The 16450-nt window shown below is 35.5% G+C and overlaps 2 protein-coding genes and 1 non-coding gene across 3 annotated transcripts; 2 read left to right on the top strand and 1 right to left on the bottom strand.

Moving 5' to 3' along the window:
* Window positions 1–1348: 1348 nt before the first annotated feature.
* On the top strand, window positions 1349–2024 carry LOC133833654 (uncharacterized). The gene is made up of 2 exons (XM_062263451.1): window positions 1349–1490; window positions 1720–2024. Exons 1-2 carry the CDS (start codon window positions 1349–1351, stop codon window positions 2022–2024), a joined length of 447 nt encoding a protein of 148 aa, XP_062119435.1.
* Window positions 2025–2132: 108 nt separating this feature from the next.
* LOC133833638 (uncharacterized) lies at window positions 2133–2780 on the top strand. The gene has a single exon (XM_062263450.1). The coding sequence runs from the start codon at window positions 2133–2135 to the stop codon at window positions 2778–2780; it is 648 nt and encodes a 215-aa protein (XP_062119434.1).
* A 3895-nt stretch (window positions 2781–6675) lies between these two features.
* TRNAS-GCU (transfer RNA serine (anticodon GCU)) lies at window positions 6676–6757 on the bottom strand. Its single transcript has one exon. It is a non-coding gene; the product is annotated as a tRNA-Ser (tRNA).
* Window positions 6758–16450: the final 9693 nt, after the last annotated feature.

The raw sequence follows: 16450 nt of genomic DNA, 5'->3' as shown, positions 1-16450 counted from the left end.
ATTGGAAAGATAATCGCATGTAAGTTTATTTCACATTTGTACCCACAACGAACTCAACTCAGTTATTTATGAAAAATGTTTTTACCAACAATAAATTCACAATTCCCACCAAATTTTCAAAATTTTAAGTTTTTATCTAAGTTGTCGCAGGTATATACACAATTGAGTTCCAAAAAAGAGGACTGCCTAATGCACACATACTACTTTTCTTGCATTCGACATTGAAAAATCCTTCAGCAGACCATATTGATAATATAATAAGCGCGGAAATCCTAGACTTAAATGTTGATCCTGATGGTTATAATGCCATCATAAATTTATGATTCATGGACCTTGTGGAAAACTTAATTCAAACTCTCCATGTATGATGCAAGATAGGTGCACACAACATTTTCCAAAAAAATTCAATGATCAAACGACCATCGACACAGATGGCTTTCCAGTCTACAAAAGGAGAAATACAGGTATTCATGTCAAAAAGAAAGGTGTCCTTTTAGATAATCGATATGTAGTCCCTTATCACAGGAATTTGATTGTCAAATTTGATGCACATATTAATGTCAAGGTTTGCAATTACTCTAGATCAGTCAAATACCTTTTCAAATATGTTCATAAAGGGTCTGACAGAACTACTGCAACAATGGAATCTATTGACGCTACCTAAGAAATAGATGAGATAAAAACATATTTAGATTGCAGATATATCTCGGTAACTGAAGCTTGTTGGAGAATATTCTAATTTGACATACATTACAGACAGCCAGCAGTTGAAAGATTACCATTCCATTTACCTGGAGAGCACACAGTAATATTCGAAGAAAACAAATGTGTTGAAAATGTTGTTTGCATACCTGGAATAGAAAAAACAAAGTTCACTCAATAGTTGGAGGCAAACAAGAATTATGATGATGCATGAGAGCTAACTTATTCGGATTTCCCTATAAGTTGGGTTTGGAATTAAAAGGAGAAAACATGGACTAGGAGAAAAAATAGATTGGAAATTGGAAGAATTTACTTCACGCATCCTTCGACTGGAGAACGCTTATATTTGAGAATGTTGTTAAATTTTGTCAAAGGGAGCACTTCTTATGAAAGTATTAGAACAATAAATGGGGTGACATATCCTAATTTTAAAGGAGCATGCTATACTTTGGGATTGTTAGACGATGATAAAGAGTAGATAGATTGCTTGAATGAAGCTGAAATATGGGCAACTGGAAAAGAATTAAGACATATTTTCGTCACGATCCTCATTCACTGTCAGGTTTCTGATGCATCACAACTTTGGAAATCTAATTATATTGCATTGTCAGAAGACATAACTTCATTGCAAAGGAAGAGATTTAGAATGAATGATCTTAAGTTAACTGAACAACAAGTTGAAGCATACACATTGTTTGAGATTGAAAGTATCATGCTGAAGATGGGAAAAAGTTTGAAAGATATAGATGGAATGCCCCTGCCTAATCCATCTTTGATAAGAGACTTGGGTAATAGATTGGTTAATGAAGAGCTTGATTATGACCGAAATCAATTAAAGATATTGCATGAGAAATCATTTGCTGCTCTAAATCCTTGCCAAAAATCAACTTAAAGCAATAGTACATTCAGTAGAGAATGAACAAGGCAATTTATTTTTTATCAATGAACATGGTGGTACAGGTAAAACATTTTTATGGAATACAATTACTGCAAAGCTCAGATCACAATAAAAAATAGTCTTGCCTGTAGCAACTTCAGACATAGCTGCTTTGTTATTGCCTAATGTTAGGACAGCTCATTCACGATTTCATATTCCCTTGAATGTTACAGTAGAGTCGACTTGTGAAATTCAACAAGGCACCCTACTAGTTGGACTTCTTGTGAAAACTTCTTTGATCATTTGGGATGAAGCACTTATGGCAAATAAGTTCTGCTTTGAAGCTTTGGATAAGACCTCAAGAGATATTCTAAGAACAAGGTTTGAAAACAAAACTAACAAACCTTTTGGAGGACTTACAATAGTATGTGGTGGTGATTTCTGACAAATATTACTAGTTGTCCCAAAAGGTATAAGAGCTGATATTGTTGATGCTTCTCTTAACTCATCATATTTGTGGCCATTTTTCAAAATATATGAGCTCAACCAAAATATGAGGCTCTATAATGGAAGCTTGACTGGTTTTGAGGCTGCTAAAATAGCTTATTTTGACAAATGGATGTTGCAGATTAGAGATGGTTCATTATATGATGACATTAATAGACAATTAATTAAGCTTCCTTCTGGTATCGCCATAAATCCATCTCAAGATCCAATGAAATCCATAGTTAAAGTTATCTACCCATCACTTTTACAAAAGTACAACGATCCTGCATATTTGACAGAAAGAGCAATACTAACACCAAAAAATGAAATGGTCTATGAACTAAATGAGATGATTATGAATATTATAACAGGTGAAGGGGGAACATATTTTAGCTCAGACAGTATATGCAAAGCAAGTGTAAAGACGAATGATGAAGATCTTTTGTATCCAGCTGAATTTTTGCATGGTTTGAAATTTAATGGCATCCCTAATCATGAGATGCGACTTAAGGAAGGTGCTTCTGTAATGCTCCTTAGAAATCTAAATCAAACAGAAGGCCTATGCAATGGCACAAGATTGATTATCAGGTATCTTGGTAAATGGTCCATTAGAGGCGACATCATTTATGGAACAAATATTGGTGAAAATGTCACAATTCCAAGAATTATCATGTCTCCCAATGAATCAAGATGGCCATTCAAGCTTAATAGATGACAAGTTCCCTTGGCACCATGTTTTGCCATGACAATCAACAAAAGCCAAGGACAATCTCTTAAACATGTTGGCTTGTACCTCCCTAAGCAAGTATTCACCCACGGTCAATTATATGTTGCTGTGTCCCGAGTTACCACAAGAGAAGGATTGATCATACTAAATGCTGATGATGAGGTGGGAGACCCAACCTTAATAAAAAATATTGTTTACAAAGAAGGATTTCAAAATATCCACTCATAAAAAATCTATTTATTCTAGAAAATGATATAGTCTCCTTATTCATGTCCTTCAAATTCTTACCTTATAAGGTATAAATTTTACTGGTGTATAATTTAATAAAATAAATTCTCCATTCTTGCTGTTGTACATAGTTCAATTCTATCTTTAGCAATATATATATATATATATATATTGAAGCTACATGTGTTTATATTATTGTAAATTACAATATCAACTTCATTACACAAACATAGTAGTAAAAAAAATATGAGTATTAACTAATTTCAATATTATTCCTTACCTTATTTGTTTCACAACTCATTTAATCAAAATAATACTATATATGATTTTTTTTTCCTAAATCATGAATTACATTAAGTCTTTTATTTATTTACTAAATATAATATTCATTATTAGTCTAAAATGAATCAACAATATATATATATATATAAATGATTCTCAAACATCAAAAGGTCATGATTCATACTATATTACTAATTTAGTGAAAATGTTAACAACTCCTTAAGTTATAAATTCTACAATATATATATATATATATATATATATATAAAACTTAAAATTTTTACAAAAAAAAAACAAAAATCTCATTTTCCAAAAAATAATTATAATACTAATTATTATAAACCTCGCGCGGTTATATTGCCTAGTTAATATATAAGTGATATACTAGATATTTGGAAAGTTTGCTCAAAGATAAAATTTTCCTTTTTTAATATTTATATTAATTTATTAAAATAATATATTTAATAAAACTGACCAATCACCATTCGTAATGATAGTGTGGTTTCACTTAAAAAAACAATAAAAGTATATCAAATTATTGTGTAAAAAAGCGTTTATCCTTAATAATACTAAGTTTATAATGGTCTCGATAATATTTGTTTTAGATATTGTCCTAGGCTTCGGAATGGGGTAACTCACTCACTAGCAAGATTATCTTTATCTCATGAGAGTTCTAGAATTTTGTGGCTAAAATATCCCAATTATATTAATTCTATTGTATTGGCTAATGATGAGCCTTGATTTTATTGAATGAATCATTCTCTTTTATTCTAAAAAAATAAATAAATAAAAAATTCATTTAGTATTTTTTTGCCTGGGGAACAAGCTTAGTTTTTCCGTAATTATACTTTATTACACCTAGATTTCGAGACCGGAAATTATGACCTCGAAAGCTGGATTCGTCAAGTATGAGCTCGAGATATATGAAATACATGTTTATGGTCAAGTTGTAAAATCTCCGAAGTAAGATGGCAACCTCGAAGACATGTAACCTCGAGATTCTTTCTAGACTCGAAAGGGCATCATCGGGATACATCCGTTATCGAGTGTCTTCAGATCGAGTAGTCCAAGCTTAAAAAGCACAAACTCGAAATGTGACAGCCTTGATGATATTTATCTGCTCCGAGTAGGTCTTGGAATAAGATGGCCAATTCGTAACAAGTCCGTAAGCCTTGACTGACACGATGCTGGTTGCTAACCTCGGAGATTCGATGAGTCATCTGATATAACACGTTCTGTATGTTTAAATATATTTGTTGTTGTAACATCCAAACATTAAAGGGATATTAACATGTTTGTTATCCGTTTCCGGGTCTTCAGGGGGTGTTTCCTTGTATATAGGAGTTACAACATTTAATGTAATTACTTGAATTTGTATGCAGAGTATCTTCCCGAAATATGTGGGAATGAACTCTATAACCTCTCTATAAATAGAGAGGTAATGATCACTTGTAAAGGACAGATCATCTGATATCTTGAGAGAAAACTCTGGGTGATTCATCTCTGAAGGATTTCTAGAAAACTTCAAGTCTTAATAGCATAGACTCGTGGACTAGACAGATTTAACTGCCGAACCACGTAAAAACCTTATTGGTCCATTATATTATTCATTCGCACCGTAGTTCATATTGCTTAATTACTCTACGATTTAAGTTGACGAAAAGCAGTGTCAACATACTTATTTAAAAACATTGCTATTTGATATTTGTAATGTGGTGCCTAACACCACTTTATAATAATTGGTGCAATTTAGTGTGAGACCTAATACAAAATTGTACTAATAGTGATTTATCGTGTAAAGTGGCATTAGGCACTACCAAGTGCCGCTTAAAAATTCTCCTTATTTAATGACATTCATACTGTTGGGCTCAAAATATTCGGCCCAAATGTTTTGCTATTTTAAGATGAGTAAAACCGGGTGTTTAGGCTTGAGAGAAGAGCCGAAGTCAGAGACCATGGATCAGAGGCGAACCCTGCTTTTGTCCTCTGCAAGGAAATTCAGTTATTCGTTTAACCAATTAGGGAGTAGACTTAACCAACTGACTTCTTAGTATTTTTTACCCTATAAATATCATCGTTTCGTTAGAGAAAGGGGATGAAAAGAGGAATCTGACTTAAGCATTGGAGTATCTTTTTTGCAAGTACTCCCGGACGGTTCGACGATCACTAGAGCCATCCACACTCTTGGAAAGAGATCGGAGAATTAGATTTTGAAGGCAAGTACCTCCCAAAACAAAAAGAACAAAATTGTTGCATCAGCACATACATTCATTCCTGATTTTTATAATGATAAATATATTTTGGAACAAAGTCAATAAAAGGATTTTTTTTTCAAAAAAAAAAAATGAAAACCACATTACAAAAATGAGGTTGCAAAGTGAAATGATAAATGAATATGGATACATTATTGCTAGTAATCTAGTCCCGTAGTTGAGGGTAATATAATGAAAATTAAACAAATGATACCTATTTTTATTTCATATCTTTGTTTGGATGTATTTTTTTTATTAAAATATAATTTCAATGAAAAGTTTTTTCATCGTTATAATAAAATGACTTTCTTAAAAAAAAAAAAAAAACCATTTTGATAAACAATTAAAAAAAATGTTAATTTTTTACTTGTATTAAATTTTATTTTATTCCTATTTTCATCCTCATCCTCATTCACATTCTTATTTTTCTATTTTTGTTACTCCCAACCAAACCTAATTATGTGAAAAATGAGAGAAAGAAAAATAACATTTAAAGATTATAAAACAAATACTTAAGTTAGAATAAGGTTTTTTTTTTTTTTAAATTGAAGTTGGAGTAAGTTAGCTTCAAATTTCTTTCATAAAAAAAATAAATAAAGAACTAGTCAAAATTAACTTTCAATCAAAGTCTTTCCAGCAATAAAGGTAAAAAAAAAAATCTAAATAAAAGTGATAGAACTAACATATATACATAAAAAGTCATTAATAATATTAGGGTGGGGATGACTCCAAAGGATTAGCATTGAATATTAGTAGTAAATCAGGAAAGACCTTGATCTTTTCAGCTGTTAATTAATGGGCTGAAAACGTTTGCATTAATCCAAGAAATCATTTTCAAATTGGCTGTTCGGTAGACCCAAATGATATTTTCCACTTAATAACGCCTACTGGCATTTCATTCAACTTGGCCTTGTTGCTTAAGAACTTATTACGTGGCCCCTTAAACCATACACGTGTGGCGATTTTATTTGTCAAAATGTTCAATGGGGTGAGTGAGTCAGGTTGACTGACTTAGTCCATTAAGACCAGTTGAGAGGTTCCATGCTCCACAAATTCCGAAAAAGATTGGTCTTCCAATTTTATTGGGTTCTTTTTTTATTGAATTGAAAAAGGATATACTTCGTCGCCTGAGAGATTCGAACTCTCGCGGGGAAACCCCATGTACTTAGCAGGCACACGCCTTAACCACTCGGCCAAAGCGACATTTCTGCTAACTGGAAAGAATATATAAATTATATTCCTGATGTAATTACACTAACTAGTCTACAAAATATTGGAGATTTTTTTTGTTAATTCTTCTGGTTAGCATATGAGGTTTATTTTACATATATGTGTATTTTTATGAAAAAATGTCATATTTTAGACAAATTGTTATTGTTATACCCATTCTTTGGGCATTTATGACATTTAAAAAAATAGCAATTATAAAGGGATGATAAACAAAATACTTTGCTTTCATGTTCTCACAAAGCACAAAGTACTTTTTGTTCTCACGAAGATTAAAGTACATCATGTTCTCACGAAGAAAAAAAGACATCTTGTTCTCACGAAGTACAAAGTACTTCTTGTTCTCACGAAGAACAAGCTACATCCTGTTCTCACGAAACACAAAGTACTTCCTGTGCTCACGAAGTACAAAGGCAAACTATTACACGCTAACAGGAGGATCTTGTTCGTTCAACACACAAAATCCACGCTAACAGAGTTAGTAAATGCGTACAGAGTTGTCATTTATCAAAATATAACTATATTTCTGTTGTAATGTATTATTTGTGGCCAAACCCAATAACTTAGGCCCATGTTCTAATTGTAACCCTAAACTCCTCACTATAAATAAGAGGAGATGGGATAGAAACAGGGGAGACAATCGATAATGCCAAATCTCCATTCTTGTATAGTCCTTATGTAATGTAAAGAGAATGAGGACTATAGAATAACTGGCAACGCAGGTTTGCCGGAAACTATGGTTCTTCAAGCTTAAATATAAATAAAAGTGACGAAGTGGACGTAGGTCATCTTTTTGGGTTCGAACCAGTATAAAATATGGTGTTATTTATTTGATTATATCTCTATTCTTGAATCCATGATCTTATGTTCTCAAGTTGACGAAAAATGGTGTCAACAATTTGGTGCTTTCGTTGAGAGAGAAGATTCAAGATAAAGAGGTTCAATCTAACGAAGTCTATGAATAAAGACTTTGATGAAATCATTGCCACAAGACTCCCAACTTCGTCAAGGGCCAGATCAGTCCACATGTTCATATTTATCTAGGCCATCTACGAAGCAATTGCAAGTTGTAAGAAAATACCATATTCATCATGACAAATCACAGATCTATGTGAAAAATAATTTCACTTAATTGCGTCAAAATTGGGGCATAGGGCTGGAATTTAAAAATCCAGCGATTCTGAATTACAAGGTGAAGCAATCACGGTGGTTCAAGGAAATATCCACTTATGGCAGTGGCTTGTTCAAGCTGTTAACAGTGATAAAACCATTGCTTGGAACCCTATTTGCATTTATGGAATTGATGGATATCACAACGAAACTTCTAAACCTAGGAAAGATCTCTTGTTCGTTCACTTGTATACAACACATGAGAACAAAAAGTGCAACTTGATCACCTATGACTATGCAATTTGTTCGCCTATAAGTATAAACTATAAATATTCGAAAAACAGCTATGCACTCGTGCATATGCTCCAAAGGTGAACATGGAGTAAGAAACCCCAGCTATCTGAAAAAGTAAATCTATTCTCCCATTAAGGCCTATACTAGGTGAACAGGAAGTTAGGAGGGCCCGGAAACCTTGCAAAACTAATGTATGGAATTTTGCTTGCTTCTATGTATTTATTAGGGGCAAAAGCAACCAAAGAAGGACTAGAATAACATGCCAAAATCATGTAAAGAACCTATTCGTTTCAATATTTCCACATGGAAAGAGAACTTGTTCGCCCATTGTATCTTATACTATGCGAACATGAATATAAAAAATATGTTTACAATTCTTCAAAGCTGTTAAGAGAGCCCTGTTCTCACGCCTAAGAGAATCTTTTTCTCGCACCTAAGAGAGCCTTGTTCTCGCGCCTAAGAGATCCCTATTCTCACGCCTAAGAGAATCCTGTTCTCGCGCCTAAGAGATCCCTGTTCTCGCGCCCAAGAGAATCCTGCTCTTGCGCCTAAGAGAGCCCTGTTATCGTGCCTAAGAGAATCCTATTCTTGCGCCTAAGAGAATCCTGTTCTCACGCCTATGTACAAGAATCTTGTTCACCCTATATCACAGGAAATTCCGAGATGACGTATACGAGCTATCAAGGACATCAACTCGTAAGCTTCATAACACCCGAGATCAAATTCTCGATCTCATGGCAAAGAGTGTCTATCTGTTCGTTTAGAAGCCTTTAAAACTATTAGAAGTGAACGGAGCTTAAAAAAAAGGGATCTTATGGAAATAAAAGCTCAAAATCAGCAGTCAAAATTCTGAGGCCGGAGACATTCGAGCCATAGATGGAATTTATGTTCTAGCTGACCTATATGTATCCTTTGAGCCAACTCATATAAGTCGTTCGGGCCAATCACCCCTCTGCACAAGTTATCCGGGCAAAATTCGGTACTCATACCGGAGCCGATCATCACTCCACAAAAGTCATTCGAGCCATAAATGGAGTCCATCTCCGAACTGAACCACAGTTTACAATTGAGTTGGGGAAAAAGTTCATCTTCGAGTCAGTAATCACCAGAGCTGAAACTACAACATAAATTTATGTTCTCAACCATACTTGTTTTCGAGACAAAGATCATATAAGAAATTTTGTGGTTTTCGAGATGACATGAACGCCTATTTGAGATGACTTGGATTTTGAGGTCCTATCTGCTCATTAAAAGCTCATGCTACATGATGACTTGGATTAAGCTCGGGACCATTTCAAGGTCACCACAAAACTCTGTTCGCACACACAAGGGACAACTTGACTTAACCCTTCAATGAAATATGTTCACGCATGTATTCTTACAAGGGGCGAACAGGAAAAAGGGAACACATCTCAAAAGATTATGCTCGAAGCATTCGAAGTTGCCTTTGGATGGTTGGACCGAAAGCTTAGGCACACCACTCGAAAGATTATGCTCGAACCATTTTGAGATCAAAAAAGAGTAGGAGACATCTCAAAATTTTGCCTGTTCGTTTTACCCTTGAATGAAACTTGTTTGAACATACTTCCACATCCACACATGGGGCAAACATGATATATATAAGGCATTCCGAGGAAAAGCATGTAATCTTTGCTGATGAGATTTTGAGCTTATCAATACGCATTATCAAGATAACTTCCGAGCTGACTTGAACAAGTTGTCTCTGAAATAACTTGTACATAATGCAAACACATGGAACGAACAATCCAAAGAGATCAAAGGAGCTTGTTAGCATGAGCTTGACTATGTAATCAATTTGGATTAACCAACATAAATAAATCAATATAAGGATAAAACTGGATTTCTAGATTAACCAAAAATATTCATAAATCTATACAGTTGGAATTGTTTACAAAATAGTTTCAACCTTGCAACCTTGAGACCATACTGGAGGATGAGGAAAAGTTACTATCACTAAGCAAGAAATAACTAGATTAACGAGGCTACACGAACAGAACACTAACTGTTCACACATAAGTAGGTTGGAGCATGTTTTCACCTATTTACACATCTACATAAAGAAAGCAAGAAGAAAGAATTGCAGGGCTCACCTCGGAGTCATGACCACACCAACCCAAAGATGAGCCTATTCGCCTAACTATGTATATTCCATTTTTGTTCGTTTATGATATACATAGAAAATGAACAAGAATAAAGAATAATCCTACTCGCTATGGAGACATATTCTGTTCGACATCCACAAACAGAGTCTGTTAGCTCGTGTGCCTTAACAAGGAACCAACTGATAGTCCAGCTCTGTTCATTTACCTTCGCAAACAGGTACTAACAGACTAATGAAGTAAGGGCAATAAGGAACTTGTTCACCTGATATTACTTCTAGGATATGAACAGGGATAAAAAATGGCAAAGCATGTAAACTCTCTTTAAAAACTCTATTGGCGTCATCTCAATATCGTTTCATCTCCAATCCGACACTTTTCTCCAGATCGGGGTTTACCGAGCTAATTTCCTATTAAGGGGACAAGAGAAGAGTTGGCCCCAAGATGTTAGGAGAATAAATAGAGATGCTTGTCAGAGATCAAATCACGAGCCAGACCTTGAAGACAGGCCTAAAGGGGTATTCTGGTCGCCTACCCGGTGCAACCAAACCTGCAAGGGGTATGAACAAAGATCCTTTCTCAGAGGGATCATTGTTAAAGATTGCTTTATAAAGTGATTGTTATCAGAAAAGAAGATAACCTTGAATCTTGATTATAATCATGAAAGAGGATAACTTCAAATTCCGCATTATAAAACCAGCTCGAATTCGAGGAGAAAATAATCCTAGACTTATAACTTGGTTACTTGGGGGGCATACAGGTGTTGGATATAACCATACCATGAGCTCAGAAAAAATCTATGCATCTTTTAAATAAAATAGTTGTCTCAAAATTTTGGAAAAAGATTAAAGTGTGGAGATAACCTAGCATAAATGGAAAAATATTACAAATTTTTTGTGCAACAAAATTTTGACTAATATTCTAACCTATCATGCTTCTATGGATAAAGGAGTATGAGTTTCGAGCAGTTATAAGCTCATCAAACTTATATGTTTAAATAAGTATGAACAATGATTATGACAATAAACGAAACAAGTAGACGTACTTGAAAGTATAAATAACACAATCAAGCTTTGAAAAAATCAAGTTAGTATAAAAGGGAAATTTGGAAATAAAAATCAAGCAAGAACAATAACTCGGATTTTCAAAGATGATTCCAAATAAAACTTAATAAACTAACAAGAAAAAAACCAAAGTTATAAAATCTTGGTCCTAACCAAGAATAAGGCCTGAATACTAACAAGTAGCTACTAAGCAAACATTTAAACCTGGCTGAACCAGGTTCAAACCGAGTGATACACAAACTCGGAAGCATTCTCAGAAAAGAGGATAACTTTGAACTTTGATTAAGGATAACTTCAAATTCTGCTAGTTTAGAAGATAACCTCAGAACCTAATCATTGTTAGGAAAGAGGACAACTTTTAAACCACGATCGATCACAATTAAAGGACAACCTCCAATTCTAGTCGCCTACTAGTTTGAGGAATAACCTTTAGTGACATGTTTGCATAACTTAGCTTGTTCAACTATGTTTATCAACATGAAATGAACAGAACGATTCTGTTAGCCTATGGTGACGAAAAATGAATTCTGCTAACAAGTGATCAAGGACCGAGACTCCTCAATCACTTGAGGGGCGTATAGGGTATAAGAACGCACAAGATAAGATAATTTTTTACAAATTTTTCCAATAAAAGTGTTATGTTCGTTCTACCCAAAAAGTGATCAAGGACCGAGACTCCTCAATCACTTGAGGGGCGTATAGGGTATAAGAACGCACAAGATAAGATAAATTTTCATTTGTTTTTGGGTATTACCAAACCTAGCCTAGCCTTCGTCGTGTTATGTTCGTTCTGCCCAAAAAGGAAAAACTGTGTTTGCTTGTGTCTTGTTCGTTTTACCTACAAAGGAAAAATTGTGTCTACTCGCCTGAGTCTAAAGGTGAGACAAAGACAAGCCATGAAAAGAGAAAAAGCAGATATAAAAACACACAAGTTTTTTGCACCATTCACAAAAGGAAAACTAGTTTGTTCGCTGGTACATGTAAAAAGCCTCAGTTCGCATCATGCACAAAAGGCAAACTAGTCTGTTCGCTGGTACATGTAAAAAGCCTATGTTTGCATCATACACTAAAAGAAAACTAGTTTATTCGCTTGTACATGAAAAATCCTATGTTCGCATCATACACTAAAGGCAAACTAGTCTATCCACGCTAAGAACAAAAGGCAAAATGGTTTGTTTGTTGGCATGCAAGTACAAACTACAACAGAAAACAAAGAGTCAAGAGTATGCAAGTATAAAATACTCCAACATGAGGTGCATTAGAGACTAAGCTATCGGGACTCTGGCTCAAGGGTCTGGTCACCCGAGGTAGCTAAAAGGTCAATAGAATTGCTGGTAGCGAGATCTTCAAGCCTTGAAACATCACCATCCCCCGACTGTACTAAGGAGGTGTGAACAGAAGAGTTTTCTTCATCAGCAAGTCTCTATTCGCAAGCCTCTAGTTGGGACTTCTCTCCGCCATTCAGAAATTTTAAATCAATACCGCGGTTGTGTTTCCAGACCTAAAAGAATGTGTTATTTAAGATCTCTCCTTCTTCTTCAAGGGTTTGAAGACGATCAGTTTTCGCATCAGCTTTAAGTTGCTCAACCTCAACAGCATGAGAATTCTGAAGACGGTCAATCTCAGCCTTTATTTGATTGATCTCGGTACAAGAATAGCTTTAGAGTTGCTCGAGCTTAGTCCTACAACTGTTGCTCTCACCACTAATAATGTTTATCTTAGACATGAGGACACGACATGTATCTTCCTTATCCTTCTTCAACTACTCAATAGATTCAGATAGGTTGGTCAAGATGATCATTGTCTGCAAGAGATAAAAAGAGATCAATATAGAAAATTAAGCGGAAAGATAACAAGTACAATAATAAGAGAAGATCCATACCTAAACAGTGTTGGAAATAGAATGGCGAACGATCTCACTAGGGACGCAAACTCTGGAGAAAGACCATTATGCCCGTAGTTGGTCACTCTGGATTACCTCTTCAAATCTAGGTACCACCATTTGAACACGAGAAGGTAGTATAGGAGATAAGGACCGGGTCGTGGGAACCACAATAGCAGTCGCTGCAGGGGCTGGTTATGTAACCCCAACTAGAGGCTAACTCTCGCCTGAACGAGCAGAAGAAGACTCTGCAAGGGTCCCCTTATCCTTGTTCGCTAACTGCATCCTCCCCTTGTTAGCCCTTGCACCTACAACCTCAGGGTCACCGAACAAAGCTCAAGCATTCATGTCTCATGCCAAAAGAAAAGTGGTCAGATAAGATGCAAAAAATATATAACAATCATAATGCAGTTAAGAAAAAATAGTATACCAGAAGGACTATCAGTAAAAGTTTCCTCTGGAAAGTATTCATTTAACCAATGAGGGAGGGACAGTTCCTCATTTTTAAGGGATAGACCAAGACCTCCCACATCACTAAAAGGTTCAGAAGAGAGAGGCACTTGCGATAAGTCAAACTCTGAACAGTTGAGCATCCTATAACAAAGATTGCTTCCAGAAGAACAAGCAGATGAAACCTCGAAATGAACTGACCTAGGCTTGTCACAAACAACAATAACCTCCTCTGATCGCCTCTCATGTATAGACTCTCGAACCTCAGAAAAGGGAACGTAGTCAAACTCTGGAGGCAACGATAGATGATCCAATGATTGGTGTGTTCGATTAGACCGACCAATGGTAAATTGTCATCATTGATAATGAAAGACGCATTCCTATACTTGCCACCCAATCGACGTAACTGAGAAAGACGCTCTCACATCTCAAAGGTTTGAGCCGGTCTCCTATAACGACCTGACACATCAAAGTATGCGAACAAAGTGAGCATACATTGAAGGATGCGAACAGACAACCTTATCAAAGGAAAACGACCAGACACTTACCAATATCACAGAATGAGATATACTCGGACTTGATGACATTGGTAAAAAAGTATTGACTAAAGTACCAACCAGGGTTGGAGACACCACTCATGAGGACTTCTCCACCAAAATAGCTACACAAGTGGTAGAATCCTTCATAACCTGATACATGGTTGGACTTGATATTGAACAAGTAGTAAACCTCCAAAACATCAGGGGGAGGCCAATCTAACACTCTATACAGAATACGCAGTAGTACCAATAATCTGTAACTGTTCGACGTCAGTTGAAATGGAGCTATTCCAAAATAGTCACATATTTCCACAAAGTACGAATGAAGTGGAAGGAAGGCACCTGCTTGGCAATGCATGGGACTCCAAGCGGTATACTCGTCCGGTGGGGAGCCTAATCACTCATCATTAACAGGGACTCTAAGTCCGAATTCGCCAATAAATCCATACCGTTGACACCATTTTTCGTCAAGTTAAATTTGAAGAGCACTAAACAATATCTCATAAAAGAAGAAAAGAACAGTGGAATTTTTACGTGGTTCAACAGTTAAAATCTGCCTAGTCCACGAGTCAATATTATTGATCTTAACTCTCTCAAAGCTTTCTCAGAACAATTCGACAGATTATTCTCAGATACCGTTTGTGCCTGAATACAAATGAAAATTACCAAGCTATTTATAAGCCTGGCCAGGAGAATATCTTCCCCTAATTCAGGGAAGTTACAACTAATTATTCAAATCTGGAATAAATATAAATAAATACATTAAATACATAATATCCCATGATAATTGGGATTTAATACCAGTTAACAAAAAATCCCTAAGGAATAGGGATCTCCTAACAGCTGTTGTGTGCAAAACGCGTTGCTGACCTCGAACGCAAGGTTAACACGCTTTCGAGATTGACCAATACTTCGAGCTCTTTATTCTAGTCAACCTCCTCCCCAGCTAATGGTTTCATCGAGCTCAATCTTCGGAGACCAATATATTTGAGCATACAACTAATGCTCGAATAACACCCATATGCATTAGAGAAGAGTCTTTCTTTCAAGCTTGAACCTTAAGCTTGAGCCTTTTAAACTTATGCTCGATCGCCAACAAGAAGAGAAATCATGCATATTTATACAAGTGTTCAACCACTGCTTGTTATTTTTGAGTTTACGCTTTATGAGCCTACATTTCGAGACTCATTTATTCATCCTCGAAATTTGGGTTTAACACATACTTATCTATTAAATGAGACAGGTAGCTTGTAGAAAATATGGATCTCGGTGTTACAAAACCATCTGAGCTAAAGATTTCACCAAGCTCTTTTCTGGTGTATTCAACCTTTTTCCTCTTCCTTAACAATCTAGATTTCTTGGGAGACATGAACTTGGTCCCAGATAAGAAGTGGATAGGGACAAATAGACCCCTATACACTTCGAAGAACGAGGCCTAACCGAATTGTAAAAGATATCGAACTCCTCGAAGACCAAGCAAACCAAGTACCTGGAAAGGAAAAGAAAGAGTAAGATTATGTTTGCACATACACATATGAGGCTTGTTTGCCCATAAAGTGTACAACTAGGGCGAACATAACCAAAAATAAGGAAAGCAAGGAAAAGAGTGGTCGCTTATTCATATAATGAGCAAACAGGGCCCATAAAAAACAAATGAAAATAGCAGTTGTGTTATTTTCATAGAAAAGTTTCAATGTTGGCCTATCAACTAGTCATGTTAAAACTGGCTTAAATGAAGCAAACGAGGTTTCAATATGTGTGAGTAAATTGGTCTATTCATTTCCCACAGTAAATACGAGCCTCGGAAACTTCTTGTTCTATGTATAGGAAATTAACAAGGATGAAGTTGGAGATGTCATAAATTAACGAGGTCGAGGTTGGAGATGGCATACAAAACCATTTGGATTCCTATTCGTTGGTTATGTTTACAAAAGGCATATGTCGTTTTCATTCACGAAAGCCACCAGTACCTGTTCGGTACAACTACAATGTCTTTAGAGACAAGTTGTTCGCGAGTCATTTAAAGGTTTTGGGTATATATCCTATCACCTACACTTATCAAATGAGAAAAGAGACTAATTGTTTGCTTAGGAGTCTATTTGCATATATGAAAATAGAAACTGAGAAATTCAATGTAGAGACTGTGTTCTTCTACTCATGGATCTGTTTGTTTTCTATATATAAAGGAAAATCACTTTTACGTGCCTTTG

Source organism: Humulus lupulus, chromosome 1, assembly GCF_963169125.1.
Source record: "Humulus lupulus chromosome 1, drHumLupu1.1, whole genome shotgun sequence".
In the NCBI taxonomy this organism is placed as follows: domain Eukaryota; kingdom Viridiplantae; phylum Streptophyta; class Magnoliopsida; order Rosales; family Cannabaceae; genus Humulus; species Humulus lupulus.
The sequence above is the reverse complement of the archived record's forward strand: the minus strand, read 5'-3'. Positions and strand labels throughout refer to the sequence as shown.

Bases quoted from the DNA above. Each gene is read 5' to 3' on its own strand.
- LOC133833654 (XM_062263451.1), top strand. From the start codon at position 1,349: ATGAATGATCTTAAGTTAACTGAACAACAAGTTGAAGCATACACATTG. The intron at 1,491-1,719 runs GTAATAGATTGG...AATAAAAAATAG, and splicing joins ATCTTTGATAAGAGACTTGG to TCTTGCCTGTAGCAACTTCA.
- LOC133833638 (XM_062263450.1), top strand. From the start codon at position 2,133: ATGAGGCTCTATAATGGAAGCTTGACTGGTTTTGAGGCTGCTAAAATA.